The sequence below is a fragment of the Neopelma chrysocephalum genome, unplaced genomic scaffold, assembly GCF_003984885.1.
Source record: "Neopelma chrysocephalum unplaced genomic scaffold, ASM398488v2 Primary Assembly neopelma1_73, whole genome shotgun sequence".
Classification (NCBI taxonomy): Eukaryota; Metazoa; Chordata; class Aves; order Passeriformes; family Pipridae; genus Neopelma; species Neopelma chrysocephalum.
The window spans coordinates 1,387,772-1,409,001 of record NW_020897733.1 but is presented as its reverse complement, the minus strand read 5'-3'; the positions used below and the strand labels follow the sequence as shown (position 1 = coordinate 1,409,001).

At 41.3% G+C, this 21,230-nt stretch overlaps 1 protein-coding gene across 2 annotated transcripts in view; it reads right to left on the bottom strand.

Annotated features, from left to right (window-relative positions):
• Positions 1 to 21,230, bottom strand: part of COL4A6 (collagen type IV alpha 6 chain) — a 115,501-nt gene that overhangs the window by 31,070 nt on the left and 63,201 nt on the right. For both annotated transcript variants that reach the window (XM_027687042.1, XM_027687041.1), the window contains exons 4-11: positions 11,330 to 11,464; positions 9,946 to 9,990; positions 4,212 to 4,328; positions 2,677 to 2,745; positions 1,512 to 1,547; positions 1,031 to 1,093; positions 376 to 411; positions 198 to 239 (exon numbers count right to left, since the gene is read on the bottom strand). In XM_027687042.1, coding sequence (XP_027542843.1) covers positions 198 to 239; positions 376 to 411; positions 1,031 to 1,093; positions 1,512 to 1,547; positions 2,677 to 2,745; positions 4,212 to 4,328; positions 9,946 to 9,990; positions 11,330 to 11,464 — 543 coding nt within the window. The remainder of the gene's footprint in view (positions 1 to 197; positions 240 to 375; positions 412 to 1,030; positions 1,094 to 1,511; positions 1,548 to 2,676; positions 2,746 to 4,211; positions 4,329 to 9,945; positions 9,991 to 11,329; positions 11,465 to 21,230) is intronic.

Genomic DNA, 21,230 nt, shown 5'->3' with positions numbered 1-21,230 from the left:
ATTCTTTTTTTGTGTACCAACAGATAAGGAACCAGCAAGACTCTTTAGTATTTGGACTGTTAATCAGTCCAAGGGAGGAAAAGAAAAAGGAAAGGAAGAGAATGCTGGAATCTAGCAACTTTCTAGAGGAATAAGCTGTGATGGAACACTAGAGTATTATTTCATGCTCCCTCCATAACAGAACAAGTTTCACCTACCTTTTCTCCTTTCTCTCCTTGAAAGCCTAATCCCATGTTACCCTAGGAGAGGAAAAAAACCAGGATGAATGAATAATAAAACAACAGCAACAACATCATCACCATCCTCTAGGCCCACAGCACTGTTAAAAACACAACAATGAGGTGTAAAAGGAAGACAGGAAAGGTAGGTACTTACTTTTGGACCTGGTGGCCCAGGAGGACCCACTGGACCCTAGATGTGAACAAGAGCAAGATTTTATTCCTCTTGACTTAATTAGGATGCAATTGGAGCAATGCTGGGATCTGCAGTGGTACCTGAACTTTCTTGCCTCCAAACCAAAAGTGATACACGTGGTCTTAAGTCTTCATATCTCTACTAGCACAGCCCTTTGACACTGTCCTTAATTAAGAGCAAACTTCAACTTAAAGTGAATAAACATAGCTTGTTTTTATCTCTTCCAAATGGAAACTCTCTTGCAGGATCTTGAAAAAGCAACTCTAGCATAGTTCAGGATAACAAAGGCTCCAAACATGCAGAGATCAGACTACTCCCTCTAGTCCTGAGACCAGGAAGGGCTCAGAACAGTATAATGGAGTGTTTGTACACAGCACCCTAGAGCTTTGCTGGAGCCCTCACTCATGATTGTTGCTCTGGACACTCCAGAGAGGAGACCTGTGATGAGATTAAACTATCCAAGACTGAGCATTCTGTGCTTGAGTCAGCTGTGCTCAGTCCTTTCAGATGCACACACACTTTTGCTCATCGTCAGGACACAAATACAGACCAGGAGAGAAAACTACCAAGAGTTTGAACTGTTCTATCAACAAGTGCAATGCTTGAGGTCTCTTACCTGCAAACCTGGTAACCCTATAGGGCCTGCAGAACCTATTGGACCTGGAAAACCTTTTGGGCCCTACAAGGAAAACAGAGGACAAGTAGTGAATGTGCAGCATTTATCCCATCAAACCCCAAGCGAAGATGAAGTGAGTCCCAGGAAACAATAAATAATATCCCCTAATTAAGTATGCCAATTTAAATACTGTAACAATCTATTTCATATGATTAGATGTATTTTGGAAATCAAAGTTACAGAGTTCAGTGGTAGAAGGGAGTTTGGTTTGAAAAAGGATTAATGGAATAGATAATTCTGACGTCTTCTACCATAATATGGATCCACTCTTACCATTACAAAGCTGGAACTGCTCACAGTACTGCTATCACATGTAAATACACATCCCACTAACCTGAAAAGTGTCCTTGAGAACCAATACATGAAAATGTACCTACTTAATATTCTTTAAAATCACTATTTCCCAAATTAAATAACTTACAGGAATTCCATCCAATCCAGGAAGACCATTTTCTCCCTAAAAATTATAAATGAATGAGTAAAAATTACACAGGTCAAGCACAATTATCAGGTCAAGTGTAAATTGGAAAATAATTTGAAATCTGTGCTACCATATTTGAATTGGGTAATGGAGAGCTTCCAAAACTCAGGAGAAATTACAACCATTTTATTTATGTGTAACAAGAGAAAATGAATTTAAAAAAATTATTAACTGTAAAAACACTGCAAAACACACCATGAAACCTTCCATTATAAGACCACTATAAATTATGCAAAAGCATACCATTATAATATAAAATTATCCATATTTCCCATAAATATAGAAGTAAATAAATAGAGACCTACTTAACTTTTACCAACTTATGAGTGTATATAATGGGGTAGAATTTTACAAGAGTTCCTAATTTTGACCAATAAAGTCAGCGTGAGAGGCCTTATATGACAGAGGAAATTTCTTAATATTTTCAATATTTAATGAAGCATAAGGCTGCTAAATATTGCTGAATTCAGTACCATAAGAGGTACTGAATCTTTTGTACATTTATTCCAAAGTTAGTACTTCTGGTAAAAATCAAAATCATGGTAGGTTGGCGAGTGTTTGTTTCAAGGCAATAAAGAAACAAATTTTTTTACATAAGAATATTCAAGAACCTGTTCAAGAACCCAGTTTGTATTTTCTATACAGGAAAATAAAAATAATTACAGACTTGATACAGACCTTTCAGGGTAAGTTCCTTATTGACTTCATAGCCACAAAACATGAAATACTCTAAGTGGAATATGATTTCATGTATGTAAACCAAGAATATCACTTACTAGTACCTTCCAGTACAAAAAACACTGGGAGGCAGCTGGGTTTCACAGGAGGAATCATAACATGCACTGAGCAGGAACAGGATGAGCATCCCAGCATGGCAGGAACAAGATCTCTGCACAGACTAAGCAATTCCAAGTTCTGAGAGCATCCTGTGTTGTCATTAATGAAGTTATTCTTGGGCCTTTTTCACAGCTCTGCATTCAGACATGCCCAAGACACCCAGGACTTACACCATGAGTAACTGAACCTGCAGTATCAGCCCTGCAACCTGTAGGATATCAAAGTATTCCTTGTATTGCATTTTCTCCTATGTAATGACAAGTCTTACCTTCATTCCTTTAAGACCACCTTGAGCAAAAACAGGTTCTCCTTTAACGCCTTTTGGGCCAGGACGACCCTGGTTGTAAAAAAAAAAGGTAAAAAATTAATTTTGGGGAAAAAAAATACTGTTTTAGTTTTGAAAGAATCTATATTCAGCATAATGAACAAGGCAAACTCCTGGCTCCAGTAAACTGTAAAAGTACCACTGATCCTTTGTCAGAGAAGCTGTGCTATTGTGAGAACTAAAGACTTCCTGCAGCTTTAGAAACACAAGGTTCTGCAAACATCTCTGGAATTTTCCTGCTTATATTAGCTTTCCCTTTTATTTTAGGCCTTTGACAACTTTAGATCCCATTTGAATTCGTCTGACATGGTGTAACCCCCCTGTTCATATGCATAACAATGCATAACAGGCTTGATGGGTGGGCTCATACAAACCTCACAAATTTCAACAGGGCCAAGTGCAAGACCCTGCAACTCAGCTGGGGCAATCCCAACCACGGATTCAGGCTTGGCTGAGTGGATTGAAAACAGCCCTGGAGAAGGACTTGGGGGTACTTGTGGATGAAAAACTGAATATGAGCTGTCAATGTGCACTTGCAGCCCACAAAGCCAGTCCTGTGCTGGGCTGCATCCAAAGCAATGTGGGCAGCAGGTCAAGGGAGGGGGTTTTCCCCCTCTACTCTACTCTTATGACACCCCACCTGGAGTGCTGCATCCAGCTCTGGGGGCCACAACCTAAGAAGGATGTGAACCTGCTGGAGTGAGTCCTGAGGAGGAACTTTTTATCAGGAGGTGTAGTGATAGGACAAGGGGGAATGGCTTCAAACTGACATAGGGCAGGTTTAGATGAGACATAATGAATAAATTCTTCCCTGTGAGGGTGTTGAGGCACTGGCACAGGTTGCCCAGAGAAGCTGTGGCTGCCCCATCCCTGGAAGTGTTCAAGGCCAGGTTGGATGAGCACCACTCTCTGTGGAGCGCTCTAGGGGAGCCCAGTTCAGTAGATTAAACATATAACTTTAAGGTATCCAACACAGACAAGATGAAACTCCAACTTGGTGGTAGAGAAGTGTTTTCAAAAGTAACAGATATACTTACTTATACATACATATAAAATAAATACCCTGGAAAGTGAATTCTATTAGCAATCAGTGAGTCTGAAGCTTCTGGCTATCTTATGGTCTGAAGGAAGGCATCCGAAATTTGATGAATAGACTTGAACATCCTTTCCTGAATCAGCATTCACTAACTTAAAATGTGTCAGATAGAAGACGTTTCACACTTTCTTCTGAGTTGGCTTGAATAGTGCCAGTGACAATGGTATAATTTGGTGTGGGAGCATATTGAATCCACAGGATCTTCATTTTATCCTCAGAGTGGAATTTCAGTAAGAAAATTATACTGAGCTCTAACAGTTGCAATAAACTCAGGGTTATCCGGGTTCTTCCTAAGTACTTGGCAGTTAATTCTCCAGCAATGCCATGAGAAGTAAATCCTGGCTTAGTGACTACAGAACACCGCATTTGAGTCGGGACGTACAGGCAGCCCAGGTAGGCCAGGAAACCCATCTGATCCAGAAATGCCAGGACTCCCAGTGGTACCATTGCAGCCATCGAGGCCAGGCAGACCTCGAGGTCCAGGTTGCCCAGGGTGACCCTGTGTAAAGGGAAAACAAGAGAATGACTAATAGGATCAATTATTTTATTAGGAATACTGCTGTCTCCAGAAAACTGCTCTCTTCCTTCCAAATGGCAACGCAACCCAAAAGAAATGCACAACTCCCAGTCAAGCTCAGTGTATGGCAGACTGCAGCAGAACTAGCATCTTCAGCCAGCATTGTTTATCCTCCCTAAAGGTTAAATCCTAGAACACTGGTTGCATTCATCTGATTACCTTTTTCTCCAAGGGGTAATTTTCTGAAGTACATAACTTGTGCATGAGTAGGTCCCAAAAGGGCAATACTCATCCCACAGCAGTTCTGAAACATATGGCATGTAACAGTGTTAAACAGCACACAAGGGTGCACCTGACACCAGGAATGGGAGTTGCTCATGTGAAAACAAGAGCAGAGGCAGACTCAACAATACTGAGCATTTATAATTCCAATCTGCTTAGAGTTCCAGTGACTTCTCTTCCTCTCCAGCATGGATTCTTTCTTTTAATAGATCAACAGATGTTAAAGTTCCAGCATCAGGCCATTCAAGCAAAACAGCTTTACTTGTTATAGTGAACTTTAAACCTTAGGCAAAGCGACTGGGAGAAAGTACCAATTAAATTAACAACATTTTAAAAAAAGTATTTGTAATACCAATTATTAATCAAGCAGAGCAGAATTCAATTGTACCTAACTTTGATTTCACACCTCTTTTGCCCTGGTGCAGCTCTACTAATTTGACTGGAGTTCATGGTACTGGTGCAAAGGAGATCAAAGTTTGAGACTTTAGTTACTTTTTCTTCAGTGTCATACAGGTATGTGAGGCAGAACACACAAAGGCAGAACTATCAGACACACTGCCCAGGTTTCAAGCAGCTCCTTATTCTATACTCCTTTTCCTATAAATGAGTCCTGTGGTGCTCAAAGACAGTGTTTTGAGGCAGGAAATAAAATTAAACTTATGGAGACAGTATTGGTAACTTGACAGTTCTCTCCCTCCCCTCTGTACACAGTGATCTTGATTCATCCCAAAAGTACTTTTGTTTCATCCCAAAGATCCATCCTTAAGATATGGCACTAAACAAGGTATGACTCACACTAGTAAAGTAAAAAAAATAAACATGGATAAAATGGAGATAAAGCAGAACATTAACAATCCTTCATGCCTGACACTTAAAACAAAACACATTTGTATCACTGAAGGTCTTCCCAGTCCAAGCCAATAGCATATGCTCTGACCAAACTCAATCACATCTTGACAGTAAAGAAAAGCCTTTTATCTAAGGATCTTAAAATCCCTTGCAAAAATGTGGGAATGCTATAGCCTTCATTTTATGGATGGGAAGTTGGGGGCACACAGTAGCAGAGTGACTATCCCAAGGATGAAGAGCAACTTAGGCCCTAATTACATAAATACTCAAGCTGATCACTGGTCTCAGCTGCTGCCAGGAGCACTATTGCACACTCCTGCTTACTCAGAGCTACCTCCTCCCTGTGCTGCCACAGGCATAGGCAGAACAGATGAGTGAGAGAAGGAAACAAACACAGCAGAGAAATAACTTCTCTGTTTCTTAATGGGGTTAATTTTCAGCCAGATGAGGTCCTTGGTCCAGTTCATTTGACAACTGCATTGAAATTTGTGCCAACAAAATGGAGAGAGCTCAGATCTGCTTTTTCTGTCAGTCAATAAGGTACAAACTGAATGAATGTCAAGTGCATCTCAACCACAGGGTCAAGGCAGCTCATCCAAACAAGTTTAAATTTGAGATTTAACAAGGCATGGAATGAAGTCATCCCAAAGCATTAGCATCAGACACCACTGCATTAATAGTACCAGTTGCTCTGATGATTAAAGTCTGTTTGTCAAAATATCCACATGTGGTGTGCAAGCAGGGACTTGCCAGGCCCTGGTAAAGTAATAGGAGTAAGTTGAAGCACCAATTTATTGCCACTTGTGTTTGTCTCTTAGAAATTATTTAATTTGGTTCCCAAAGCAGGAACAAATCAGTGGCAACCCACCAGTGTCTACCAGGTCTCTCACTTTGTTTACAGCATCAACAAAACCAGGAGCTATGTGGGACAAGTGCACACATATCTGGTTACAGCATAAGGTGACCAGCTGCAAGGTTCAGTGAAGCTGAAGGGCCAACATCTGCCCCTCAGAGCGAGACACAGGGAGCTAAGCTGCTAAAGCTTTAGTGCTGGCCAAGAGCCAGCCCTGGCAGGCAGCTGACTGCTGTCCTCATGTCCTGGGAAACACTTTGAGTGAGATCTCCTACTCCTGCCGCAGTCTGTAAGTGGCCCAAAGGATTCTGGTATCCTCTTAATGTGTGAGAAGGGCTCATAGAGAGAGGATGTCAGGTATGCTGACCACAGGGGTTTCTTATGTGTGCTCAATAAATCTGTGCCCGTCACTTAATCCCATGGCATCCATATCTGTGGTTCTGAGCCAAAGCATGACACAGGCTGACACACAGGCACACACATACACATGCTGGCTCTTGCTTTAGGAAAAAAATCCACAGGGTTTTCCGACTTTCTAGCTAATCTGCTATCAGAATCCATAATGTTTTAAGAACCTTACCTGAGAAGATACTGAACACCCACAACTGACTTCCTTGAGAGTTGTAAAGTTCTGCCTTAAAAGACTTTTTCCCAAGGATTTAAAATACTGATTTAAAGAGCTGTTTTGACCTGAAAAAAATGGTGATTAATAGTTTCCTTGCTTTCACCTCCTCTAATTCCTGTTTTGGCAGATGTGCCAATTCAACACAAGCACCTCAACTGACTAAGGTAGAAGACTCACAGGCTTTACTTATACATGTCAGGGTGACTAATTTACAGATCTGAGTTAAAACACAGGCTGGAGAGGTCGCTTGTGGTCTCTGTTCTCACAAAAGGAGACATTCCGTGTGAGACAGATAAGGAAACTTGAACTGGTTATCTAGGCCCTCGCTTTATCTGCCTCCTGCTTGTACACTGACACTGTGATCCCAGGGGACCTCTTTTCTAAGTCAAACAGCACAAAGGCAATCCCAAGAGGAGAGCTCAACAAATATTTAAAAACAGAGAAACAAACGCAACTAAGGGTGAATACAAAACTAATTGAATAAACAGTTTTGTGGATTGCTACGGCAAAGTGGCCTTTCTACAGCCATCACCAAGTGCTTGTGTTTCCTCCAGGAGGGTCACAAAATGCCTCTTCATGTAGCTCTGGCTTTTGTGGCACAGACAAGGGCTCGCTTATCATAAAAATATTTCCTTTACAACTCCTTGGACAGTTCATGAAAAGCCATACATATTTCCCAGTTCCAGCCTTTGCCAGAGGTGTCCTTGAATCTTGTCCTATAGGAAAAAATAAACTTCCAGAGTAGGGCTAAGGATTTAAGGGTTTCTTCTACAGCGTGACATGAAAGCCCAGCAATAAACACATGTAGCTGCTGTATTTACTAGGTTAAAGGGATTAGTCAGGCCAGCTGCAACAACATGATTTACTTGCCACCCGCATTCCCCAAGGGAACTCTGTGGAATACCACTTCCCTTAAGGTCAATAGTGGGATTCCCCTCTGCATAACAGTCTTGCAGTCCTTTGGAGATGACTAAACCATACCTGCCCAGGCTAACATACCAGCACACTACAAAGAATCTCCCTTCATATTCAGGTGTGAATTCTTGTGCAGAGAAAGCAATATATTTTCACTTCTCTCTTTCATCTCTCAGCACACGCATGCACTCTCTCCTTTGCTCTGAATTTCACACATCCATACAATGTGCATATGTTTGTACACATTTCACAAACCCAAGCTATTCCCTACCCTGAAATGCAATGGTAGAAGTAAAAATATTTTCTCAAGCAGTGGTGGGTGCTATTTTCACCCCACAATCGAAGCGTTAATCTCAGTGGCTAGAATGTAACCAGTAGGAATTAGTTTCCCTTCCCCCTTTTTCTGCCCTGCAGTTGTGGCACAGAAGAGACACAGCGTTGAGCACTTTGCTGTTCATGACCAGCAAAATCTGCCTCTTTGCCATTCACCCACCTGCAGAATACTGTGAAGCAGAGAGAGTAGATCTGCATATGCTGATATGCTGGAGGCTTTGAATCCTCTCATCTGCCTCCCCTACTCACTCCTTGGAATGCCTGTCGCTGCCAACTACCTGGCATTGGCTGTTGCTGTATCTCTGCCTCCCCTCACTGTTGGGAATCCCCTTTCTCCAGAGCCTCATCTGCAAAAATACCCTGAGAACAGCATGTTCCCACAGTGTGTTCAATTAAATTAAGTATTATGGGAACAGCTTGTTCTCTTCAGACCTAGAGAGTTGGCTGGTGGTAAAAGAAAAAAAAATAGCAGCAAGGGAGTAGAGCAGGAGAGAAAACAGGCAAGGATGAGCAGAGGGGGAGTGAAGGACAAGGGCCAGGAAGGAACTGGAATCAAGCAAGCTCATTTATAGGGCCAACTGAACATTTTCAGCCAATCTACCACAACAACTCAGTTGATAGGAAGTAAGAAAACACAGCTCAACAGTTGGAGCTCCTGGCCAGCTGAGGAAGCTAGGAAGATGAGTAGGAGTATGAGTATAGTCTGAAGGCACAATGATACAGAAAATGGAAACATATCATCAAGAAAATAAAAAGAATTCTAATATCAGAAGGAGAAAGCAGGATGAGCTAAATAATGTCGGAAGGGCAAGAAAGTTTGGGGCAACTTCTAAAGCTGGCCTGGTTAAAATTCGCCTGAGGTAAAGCAAAAATCTTTGCAAAAATCACTGGGGAAAACCAAAGCAAAAGAAAGCTGATCAAAACACTCTAGGCACACAATTTTTGTAAACAACTGTCACTAGAATGTTAAAGTCCTAAAGAATGGAAGAAACAAGAAATTCTTGATGGTCAGGGAAAGTGGTTACCGTGGTTAGCTACCTCTACCACCTGATCTAAACCAGAACTAGAGCCTAGTGAAGTAAGGATTCTCTGAAGGACCTCAGCTCTCATCACTGTTTTCAATCATATCATAGCAACAGATGATTGAGGGAGACCTGATAACAGCTATCACATACAAGAAGGCTACCGCAAAGAAAAAATGAACAACCTTCTCTCCGTGTTCCTGACCAGTAGCAAGAGAAACCAAGAAGTTTAAACTGCAGAAAGACTGAAGTTAGGCATTAGCAAAGCTTTTCTAACAGAGAAATTCATCTCCATCATCACACGGTTTTAAGAATTGATTAGGAAATACCTCCTAAGAATGGCCTGAAGCACAGCTGATCATGCCTGTTTGGCTCTCTGAGGTCCCTTTCTATTCTGTAAGTCTGTGATTGTATGATACGGTCTAGACATAGTGCTGAGGGAACATGGTGCTGAAAGAAAAGCTTATCAATGATGCAGTGGATCCCCATGTAACTCAGGCTCACTTCCTCAAAGGTGTCAACTTTCTATTATCCTGTAAGAGGACCCAAACCTCTTACAAAGCAGCATGGACTCACCAGGTAAACCAACAAACACTGCCATTGTCCTCCAGAGAAAAGCAAGCAATTGCAAGGGACACTATGCATGTGCTAGGACAGTCTCATTGTGCTTTTGTTTGTGACTAACATTCTGGGAATTTATATCTATACGTGCAAACTTACTGGGATCCCGTTGATGCCTTGAAATCCTGGAACTCCCATTGGACCCTGTGGAAAAAGAGTACACATTATACTTCATATCATCACTCGGTATAATGCAGTTACCTGGGAGATATTTTTCCCTCCCACACTTCTGGTTTAGGACTTCAGCTTTCAAAACCACAATGAGCAAACGTTCCCATGCAGATTCTCTCTGACCACAGGGGTCAGTGAAGATAGGAACTGAGCATCTGAGCCTGACTGGATGCCAAATGAGTGTTTCTGGAATGTTTTAATCAGGCAATTTAAAGTAAAAATATAATCTCCTACTGCACATCTGGGGAAAACAAGATGCCAGGAAAATAAACAATCTGGTATAAACTTAACTCTCAATGTCACACTTGACTTTCCAAGAGTTTCAACAGGACTTATGTGTTTTTCTGTCTGTATGTGGATAGGACTCCCAAAGATATGCAGACCACTGAATTAAGTTCAGACCACCCTGCCCAAGTCACAAGTAATTGCCACACTGTTGGTTTTACTTCTCTGCTCTGGATAGTTCCAAAACAGACTGTGTAAGCAGAATATCCAGCCTAAATTGCTCTTGCTTTGGAAAGGTAAAGTATATTGCTTCCACAAAGGATAAAGAGAGAGAGAATCTTATGGCATGCTGGTATTGCATATGTACCCATTTCAGTGGACAGAAACAATTCTGGAGTAAATAAGGGATATTTTGAGTGCAAGGAAATTGGTTCCAATCGTTAAAGGATCCAGCACTTTGCATCAAACAGACTGGCAGGATCTCTAGATAGTCCCAGAATGCAAGTCTGCGTCCCAATGTCTCAGACGTCCTCCAGATTTTAGAAACCAGGCACAGCATGAAGATGAACTACTCACATATATCCAACTCTTTATTACAGAAAGCACTTTTTCATACTTCCATTCATTCTTTTGTCTAGCTCCAAACTCCCCATTTGATGCTTCCTTCCTAAGAAAAGACAGCAGGACGGATCCTGTGGGCATTGAGACATTTCTCTGTTTGCTGTTCTGCCTGTTCTTGCACACTGAAATCATTGACACCTACCCCTTATGGGCTGCTCCATTTAATATGACATAGTTTATAATATTCTTTCTGTTAGAAATAACTTTGCACCTGCCAAAGACTGCTTGCAACAGCAATAGTCATTGGGCTATGGTTCACCTACCAGGACAGGTACAGTGTTCAGCAGCTTTGGGATCTGTATTCTCATTCAAAAATAAATGCAGACAATTCTCTAAAGAGAAATACTTGAAATGCTGTTGTGTTCTTACCCCTGGACAGGTAGTCTAAGATTATCTTTATTCATCCAAAAATATATACAAGGCCATAGATCTATTGCAGGGACAGAAAAGTAACCATTGAGCTTACCTTGTCACCTTTCTGTCCAGCTGGTCCAGGGGGGCCCACTGCTCCTCTCTCACCTTTTGCTCCTGGCAAACCTTCTGGGCCAGTAAATCCAGGTGCTCCTATCGGTCCTTGAAGCCCAACTGGTCCTGGTCGCCCCTAATATAGAATAAAAAATAAATCAATGCACCACATTCATAAACTCCCTTGTAATTACTCTTTCTGATTCAATTTCTAATGCAATTTGATACATCTCAAGGTTTTTAGGACATCCTAAAGTTTTCCCTGTACATTCTCAGATAAAGAGTTGTTAGAGGTTATTTCAGGTAAGTCATAGAATCATAGAATAGAATATCCTGAGTTGGAAGAGACCCACAAGGATCACTGAGTCCAACTCCTGTTGCTGCACAGGACAACCTCAAGAGTCACATTATGTGCCTTAGAGCATTGTCCAAACACATCTTAAACTCAGACAGGCTTGTGCTATGACCACTTTCCTAGGGAGCCTGATACAGTCCTGAACCACCCTCTGCATAAGGAACCTTTTCCTAATATATAAACTAAACCTCCCCTGACACAACTTCAGGCCACTCCCTCAGGTCCTGTCACTGGTCACAGAGAGGAGAGATCAGTACCTGCTCCTCCTCTGCTGCTCCCATGGCTTCCCCTCTAGACCCTTCACCAGGACTACCTTTGGACACTCTCTAACAGCTTCATATATTTCTTATGTTGTGGTATCCAAAACAGCACACAGCCCTTGAGGTGATCCTGCACCAGCGCAGAGTGGGACATTCACCTGCCTCAACTAGCTGGTGATATTGTGCTAAACATTAATGTTGGAAAATTCCACCAAGATCATCAAACCTTTGACTGAATACCATCATGCCCACTAAACTGTACTGCCAAGTTCCACATCTACTTGTTTTCTGAACATTCCCAGGGATGATGACTCCTCTACTGCCCTGGGCAGCTTGTTCCAGTGCTTAACCACTCCTGCAGTGAGGAAACTTTTCCTAATATCCAACTTGAACTTCCCCTGACCCAGATTGAGGCCTTTTCCCCTCACTAGTCCTATGGCTAGTTGTCTAGGAGAAGAGACTGATCCCCACCTCAACCACAAGCTCCTTCCAGATGGTTGTAGAGAGCGAAAAGGTCGTCCCTGAGCCTCCTTTTCTCCAGGCTAAACACCCCCAGCTCCCTCAGCCGCTCCTCATATGACTTGTGCTCCAGACCCTTCAGCTGCTTTGTTAGCCTTCCTTGGACACGCTCCGGCAACTCAATGGCCTGAGTTACAGCAGAAATCTCCCTTTTCCCGGGCAGGAAGGAGCGCCGCGCTCTCCCTCAGGGTGCAATGGCGGGGCACTGCCGGCAGATGGAGCAGCTCCCGCAGCCGCAGGGATGTATCAGTGGAAAATGCAGTTTATGGCTGTGCTGTCTGTGGTACAAAATGCAGTTCATGGCTATACTGCCTACGGTACAAAATGCAGTCTATGGCTTTGTACCACAGACAGCATAGCCATATACTGAATTTTGTACCACAGACAGCATAACCATGTACTGCATTTTGTACCATAGACAGCATAACCATGTACTGCATTTTGTGCCATAGACAGCATAGCCATAAACTGCATTTTGTACCACAGACAGCATAATGCAGTTCATGGCTATGCTGTCTATGGCACAAAATGCAGTTTATGTCTGTGCTTTCTACTAAAAAGACAGTCAGTGGATTACATGAATTATCTGCGCAAAGAATCAAGACTTACATTAAAATATATAGAATGGAGGAGGAAGTTAAAAAAACCCAATCCAGACACAAAAATCCCCTTCCTTTTAATTATGCTCTACACTCATGTCCATGGAAGTGTTTCCCTTCTATTTCCCTAACTCCGTAAAACAGCAGAAGGAATGCAGCTCCCTGCTGCAAGTGTTTTAGTAATCTCAGCTGGAGACACACAGACTCCATGGCTTGGCAGGTAAAAGACTTTTACAGTTAATTTAAAAATGCATTGTTACATGTTTAAAATCAAGCAAAGGGGAAAAAAAGCATAATTGATTTTAAAAATCCTTTTTCCAGGATCATTTTTACTACCTGCTTAGGCTAAAATATTTTTTTCAGTATTCCATGTTTCTTCACTACTGGAGTAGTTTTAAGTGCCACAATTCTCTCACGTCACTCTTTCTGTTGTGATTGTTTCATCCTGGCCTTTTAACTGAGGTCAAGTGCATGTTTGATATTTCATACCTTTTCTGTCTAGACACTGTTCATAGTATATACTTCCAGAGGCACAGACTCCCATCTGAAAAGGCTTTTCTGTTGATTAATTTTAGCTCTCTTCACTCTGGGCTAATTATCAGTGGAATCCTTTATATTGGGAACCATACAATCAGAACATTAATCCCCAAATCTTCAGTGGTCCTTGGCAACCATACACAAGAAGCATGTTACAAAATCACATGCTTTGCTCTCACTTTCAGTCTCAGCTTTAACTTTTTAATTTCCCATAATCACTAGATATTCAGAGTCTTTCAGGCAACAACTCACAAATCATGGATTGTGGACTGTTTACCTCAAGGCAACACAGCACTGACCAGACATACCCTAAAAACAGGCACATTACAGTTATAGCCAACCACCACCACAAAAGCAACAGCATCCAAGAGTCCACCAAGGTTTCCAAGGTGAATTCCTCACTTGTTTGAATTGCTAATACTTCTGTATTCAATTAGTTTGATTGCCTGGTTAATGATAGTGTTTCACAATGACTGGAACTGATAGGAATTAACATTCTAGGAGGCTTTTGTTTTACTCTCTAAGATGGGGCAGTAAAGACCAGCAACTACACCTTCTGCTTGTGTTTGGATGAGCAGGGCTCTGACAGAAGAATTAAACATGTTCTCTGTGATTTCAGGGCCCACAGCTAAAAAGCTCTCTTTGCCTTAGTGCCCTACAAGAAAGATTTTAACAGCACTTGAAGACTTTGTCCAGTGTCATAGAGTGTCACTAAAGCGTAAGGACACAGTAAAGTGCTTCTAATCTCTCTGATAATGTGATTATGCCATGATAATCAGGCTCTCAAGAATTCTCACTGTTCCTTTTGAAGTCTATGTGGATGGAAATCATGTTTTCTACGCTGAAACAAAGGACTTGCCTCCACTGCTGAAAAAGGAGCATTTTTCGTCACTCAGTAGCACTCCCATGAACTGTTCCAAGAGCAGTGCATTATAAAGAGCAGGCACGGTGGCTGCAGAAGCAATTCCAGGATAACAGCACAAGGAAGACTCAGGTTTTACCACAAGGTAAACTTACAGAGTTCAGTACCAGGTGAAACTACTGTCTGACCTCAATGAGTTTACTTTGTGGTAAAAAGTTAAGTGCCTAGTCTTTACTGTGCTTTGGCATCAGGACTGCTCTTAATCAAAGGATAAAAAGGATAAGACACCTCTTAGCAGTGAGGACAAGCTTAAATATAAAACGTGGATTACATCAAACAAAACCTACAATTAATCAATGGAGCTCCATATTTTTCATCCTTAATATTCAAGATGTAGTCCAGTAGCCTGTAGAAAAGTCATTAGTAATTGCTGCAAATTGTATAATTTTGTCTTCCTGGCTGCACAACAATCATGTTTAAAAAGAGGAAAATTATAGACCGCTAGTAACATCAAGCAAGAAAAAAGCCAATGAAATTACTGTGACTTGTGAATGTTTTCTCAAATGCCCACTCAAATTTCATATATCTGAAAACTGCGACCTGTGTTCTCAAACATATTTGTGTACTGGGCTTTTACTGTGCTGCAGCACTAAATGAGATGCCTGTCTGTAACAAATATGGTGCTGGTAAAAACCAGCATTATTTCTTTACACACCCGGGGTGTTTCCACAGATAATTTCAGGACTTTGACCCGGTTTGTGTCACAAGTTCAGCATGAATCGTATGCATCTCTGTTATGCACATATCCATTGCAGACCATTAAAAATACACAGCTGGCTCAGAAATGCAGCTTTTCATACTCAATGTGTGGTAAGCAAGAGGAAAAAATGGCTGGAACAGGAATCTCCCATTGCTTCTGAGTCATCACACTGCAGAAGGTGGTAAAATCAGTGTCCTGAAAGTGTAATTTGATGGCAGTGTCTTTCAAGATGGAAAAGGTTCTGCAGCATCTACCTTCTTCTCTACACCCTTTTAATTCATCTGCATCCCAGGGTGTCATGAGGAAAGTCCACTACGCTGGATAATGATGGAGCCTCTCTACTGCTACACAATCAGACACATCACAGTTTCTCTATTGTCCCTATCCCTTTTGCCAACTCTAATACCTCACATAAATTTTCGCCCACTGAAGCAGAGCTGCTACACATAGCATTGCAAATTCCAAACATTCCTTATTTCCCATTGCCTCTGTGAGCTTGGAGAATAAAGCGTAAACCTATTTGATTTGTCCATTTGATTTGTCACTGTGCAAAGGAACACACGTGGCAGTGGTATGGAACCACTGGACACGTCCCTTATTTCAAGGACAAAAAACAAATACATACTTACCGGCCTGACTCCCTGTCAAATACCAGCTCAGTGATTCATCACCACAAAAGATACTGGGACTCACTAAGTGAGTGAGATAAATCTAGCAGGTCTACTAACTAAGCAGAAAATATCACTGCTGAGGAAGGGCAGAACTGATCCCTACTTCTGCTAGTAAATTTGTAGACTGTCATATTTCAAGCATCAAAGCACTATTAATTTTCTAAGCAAAATTAAGTTCCTGTGTATGAGAAGAGCAATTGAATTTAAAGATGCTCATGTTTCTTCAAACTAACACATAGTTTCTTCTCTATGAGAATTCAGTGACCACATTTTTAAAAAGGGTCTTATTCACATTCTCTATTCCTTCAATCATTATTTCCCCCTTAAACCATGTTTTATTGACACAAAAAATTGCTAGTGAAAGATTTACTTCACAAGAAAATGCTTTGTAGTTGGAAGCATCTTATACTTGTTTGAGTACATTAAGGTAAACCATTAAGTCATTATGGCCCTAAAAACGTATGTGTTTATATACTCTAAGCACAATCTAGACTGAAGCCTTTAAGGAAGATCTATGTACCTGATTCCCATGTTGTACAGGACTGCCTGTACAAGGGACTGATCCTTCAGGATGCTCTTTCACACCAACAAATGGCATTACCCATTTAAATCGGGGGCAGTCTCAGTCAGGGACGCCACGTTACAAAAGGCAGCACACGAATCCCGCTGAACTCGGATGAGGTGTCCATTGGTGACTTACCAGTGAGCAGCACGACCTTGGGCCAACCACTTGGACCATCTACCTCCATCTCCTCCCTTCTCCTCGGCCTGCCCTGCCTCCACAGCAGGATTCCTGTGGCAGTGGTTCTCTCTTGCTGGATAGACAGTGACGAGCACAAGAGTCCTGGTCTCAACTGGGGCCCCACCGTTCTACCATAATAATAATAATTACTGATGAAAACCCCTTCACTATTTTCCTAAATTACAGGTCAGGTATCCAGTGCCCTGCTCACATTCCAGAGAAAGTAATTATTCTCCCTACTGAAAAACGCTTTGTACTTTTAAAGAAAATTATTCTTCAGTTTTTCTTCTAAAAACTTAGGTGAAGTCATGTGCAGAATGGCTTCTTTATTTCTGCCATATAGTTTACCGTTCCTCTACACAGCTTTTTACCTACACACAGCATGAGATGAATACACAAAACTCTATATACACACAGAAACAATGGGCCAATCCTGCTTCATTCAGCAACTCCCCAAAAATCTAATAGTTTGGTTTGGGTTTTTTTTGTTCTCTGTTATTTTAAGGAAAGATATTAGGGTAATAATTTTTTTTAAATGTAATTTTAAGAAAAGAGACAATTTATTCCTCTTTCTTGTGAAGTTCTTTGGTATCACAAGGCCTTTCAGAAGTTTTCTGTTTACGCAAAGCAGCCCTTGGCATGTTCACGCTGCCGACTGCCAAGGCCACTCTGGTCATCTCAGGAGCAATCTTTTAATGCAGTAATGAACAACTGCAGGCTGGTTCTCATAACAATTTCCAATTTTAGTTCATGTGATAAACTCCATTTTTAAAAAACACTTGTTATTTCCAGTAAGCCTGACAAGACATGAAGCCTGCAAGCAGAAAACCTAGGTGATAAAAAAAATGCATGTGTGCAGGTGTGTATATATATATATATATATATATATTTGTTTTCACACTCAATTTGTTAACCACTTTTAAAAAAAATCAATGAAATTTGATTCTATAAATCATTTGATGAATCCCATACTCCAGTAACAAAGTTGCAATGGATGGTTTACCACGTTATAAATATAGAACTGCATATGAACCCTAGAAATTTTTTTTAAAAAGCTTTATTTTTAAATTGGATATTTAAATCTATGAAAAGTTTGTTCCTTAGAATGCTCGATTCCCAGTTAAAAATTTCCATGAAACATCCTGATCCAATCAATTCCACATATTTGCTATTTCTATTTATAATACACAAAGAGACCACATACTGTCATCCTTTTCCCCACCATGGACGATGCCAGGAGTGACTCAATATTAACTTAAATTAGTTATTCCATTTTATACTTCATGACTTTTGAAGTAACTATGAAAAATGCACGAAAGTAAAAAAAGGATGGCTTTAACTCTGATTGCCTTTTTGCTTTGATGTTCTGAAATGTCCAAGTGAGATAAGAAAGTAAGTGCATGTGGAAAGGCTCCAGGCCCCAGAGAACACAGATAACATGAAAGTCAGTGAAAGCCCCTTGTGGGCTGTAATATCTGTGTGAGAGATGCAGCAGTGAGGCAACAGCCTTCCTGCACTGTGCTTCACAGAGAATCCATGTGTAACACTGAGCACCACACAAAATGATGGGCACTGCGGAAACAGAAAGAGTTCAGTCAAGGGGATTTTTTCAAATAAAGAACAAGCAGCAGGATTTATGAAGCATAGGGATGACTCACATTGTATTTCAATTAAATTAATAACCGATGTATGAAAATTATGAGTTAAAGCTGATTTTTAAGGAGCTATGCTATGTATTTGAATTACATTTACCTGCCTTTTCCATGATCATCAGCCAGAATTATGCCTTTTTTTGAGCACAGACAGCGTGAAACATCATACTGATGAATCGCACTCCGGAGTATCACGGCAGCAGAGGTGATCACCCCTGAATCCCCAGCTTACACACTGTTTGTTTAAGCTAATTGCCCATGAGGCTCAGGTGATACGTGGTCACCTAGGATGAAATTTTTGCTAGCCCGACTGATACCTTTAGTTCCTTTTTGTGTTTTAAACTGGCAGGGCAATACCAGGTTCATACACAAATGGAGAGAATTCATGTAGACGGCACATGAGACTGACAACAGGCACTCCTCTGAAATCACGCACGTGTTTATGCCTGACTTAAAAGCAACTGAGGAAATGAGGCATGAATGAGGAGGTAACAGGCAGGAACCACTCCTACACCTCATGGAGCGCTGGCAGCACATTACAGTCACCAACATTCCAAAAAATATGGCTTATATTGAAAGACTGGATTACTCGACTATGAAATCTTAGCAAAAATGGTGAAGCAAGTGAGGTCTAACTGACTTCAACTTATTTATGAACTACGCTTTTTTTTTTATTTAACAAAAGAGCATAGTACAGCCAAAGGTTTGAATGGTTTATGAGATTTTATGGTCTTTTGCAACCTCAGTTCATCTTCTCTCCCTCAAGCCTTCAGTGCCTAATCTCTAAAAAATGTTTTAGAAAGCCTTTACAGTTCCCTGACCTGTTCACATAGGACAGCAGCTGTCATAACATTTTCCTGCCCTTAACTACAGGAAGAGAACTTCTGAGTACTGTGCACATCTCTCAACAGCAGCACAAGTCCTGAACTGAATATTAATATGAAAGAATTAGTTATTTCAGAAGAAAACACAGGGTTTCTCTAAGACTTCTTTCCTTTTTCTGATGGCTGTTCAGGAAAGTAGACAAGGTAGCATATGCATAACATTTTCCTGCCCAGAATGTACGTAAGTCAACTCTGGTGAGAGTATGGCAGTGGAAATGATCAAATGACAGCTGACCAAAACAGGAGATGAGTGGAATGAAAAGTGGAATGAGTCACAGCCCCTGGCTTTACTGGCTTTCATTGCCAGGCTTTTCCCTAGCCAGACTGATGTGTAGATGCCACTGGTTCTATTGACAACTATCTTTTGCCCCTTACAGGCAAGTAAAGCCTTTTATGGTGATACAGAAGAGCAGGTATCTATGTCACTATTGCTTCAGCAAAGGATCAGCCAACTGGTTACAATTAAGTTTTTATGTTTACTGAAAACTGCTTATTAAATAAATTATTTGTCTCAATCAGACATCAAATAGGATCACTTCCTTTTATCTCATATTTTAAGTGTTTTTATCTGTTGTTTTCCACATGACAAACAATATGGATAAACTTCCATACACACACACTGGAGTTTATTAACTGAGCTGATACAATTCCCAACACCTGGCTGCAAGCGTTGCAGTATGTAAACTGTGTATATATATATTCAACAATACATATGTGCATATATATCATCTCTCCAACAAATTTGCTAAGATCAAGCATGTTATTACCACACTAATCATAGATATTCCACAAGTCCCTTGGGGAAAACAGATGTTGAATCATAGTAACTTCATGGACATCCACATCAGGACTGGTGCCCACAAAACCACAGCTTCTGACTCTCCTTAAGATACACCCTACAACACACAACTTTTCCAGGGACATGCTATGGCCTCTTGAGGAAAGAAGAACATGCAGTGTTGTACTATTTTCCCTTCCACTTATTCCTAGCACCCCACTGAACAAACCAAAGAAGCCAATGTGTTTCTAAAGAACCGTTTAAGTGAACAGCGACAATGAACTTGCTCCCTCCCCCTCTGGCTGGCATTTCCAAGCTGCCTTCCTCATGGACTCAAGTGACAGAAGATTCATTGTTGCAAAAAAATGTTGTCAGTAGAAAATTAGCTGTATTAAGTAGTGTACTGAACAAGTGAAATCTTGCCAGTGTCAGGCCTGTTAAGACTATTAAAGGGACATTGTATCTAGGAAGGCAGGGAGGGTTCAGCCACATGCTGAAGCCAAACAGACTCCAAACCTCCACAGGGTCTGCTGTGTCCAGATCTGTTAATTTGCTTTGGGCTCCTCTCCAGTTCTTTCTTTTACAACAAACCCATTTTTTTTTAAATTTCTAATTCCCCTTGCAAGCAAAGGCTGTGAAAAGGTAGTGTTTCCTCAGAGACAGAACAGGGATGTGGGGAAGGAGTAGATGTAGCAGGAAGAGCCTGCCCATACCAGCATTTTCCCAGTACGGCTATTCCTCAGCAGATGGGATGGTTTGGGCTTCCCTCTTGCACTGAGGGGCAGAACCACTGACTGTCACACATCCCACCCATGGGAATCCTGTACAGAGAAAGTGGCAGGAGGAACAGCACATCTCAGTGGGCAACTCGCCCTTCCACACACAGAATTCTGTGTCCATCAGCCCCTGCACCCCCCATCAGGGATTCTCAAATGGAAGACTGAGACAGGAAGGGTGGAAGGGAACAAGGAATTGGTAATAAAAAGGTCAAAAGTACCTGTCCATTGGCTCACAATTTCTGGTACTACATTATATCTACATTTGACTACTTTTATCTCTCTGCCTGGGAACTGGAAATCAAGCACAGTCGAGATACGTCCTGCTTCGCTGATAACGCAGAGATAACGAGGTAACTCACAGATAAGGAATAGAGCCAGAAGTGTGATGTGGAAAAGGAGCTATGGAAGCCATTTCTGCTCCAGATGATACAGAGAGCTTCCCATTCCCCTCAATGCTGTGGGAACAGAGAGTGTCCTCTTGCACCAGATCTTCCCCAAACATGA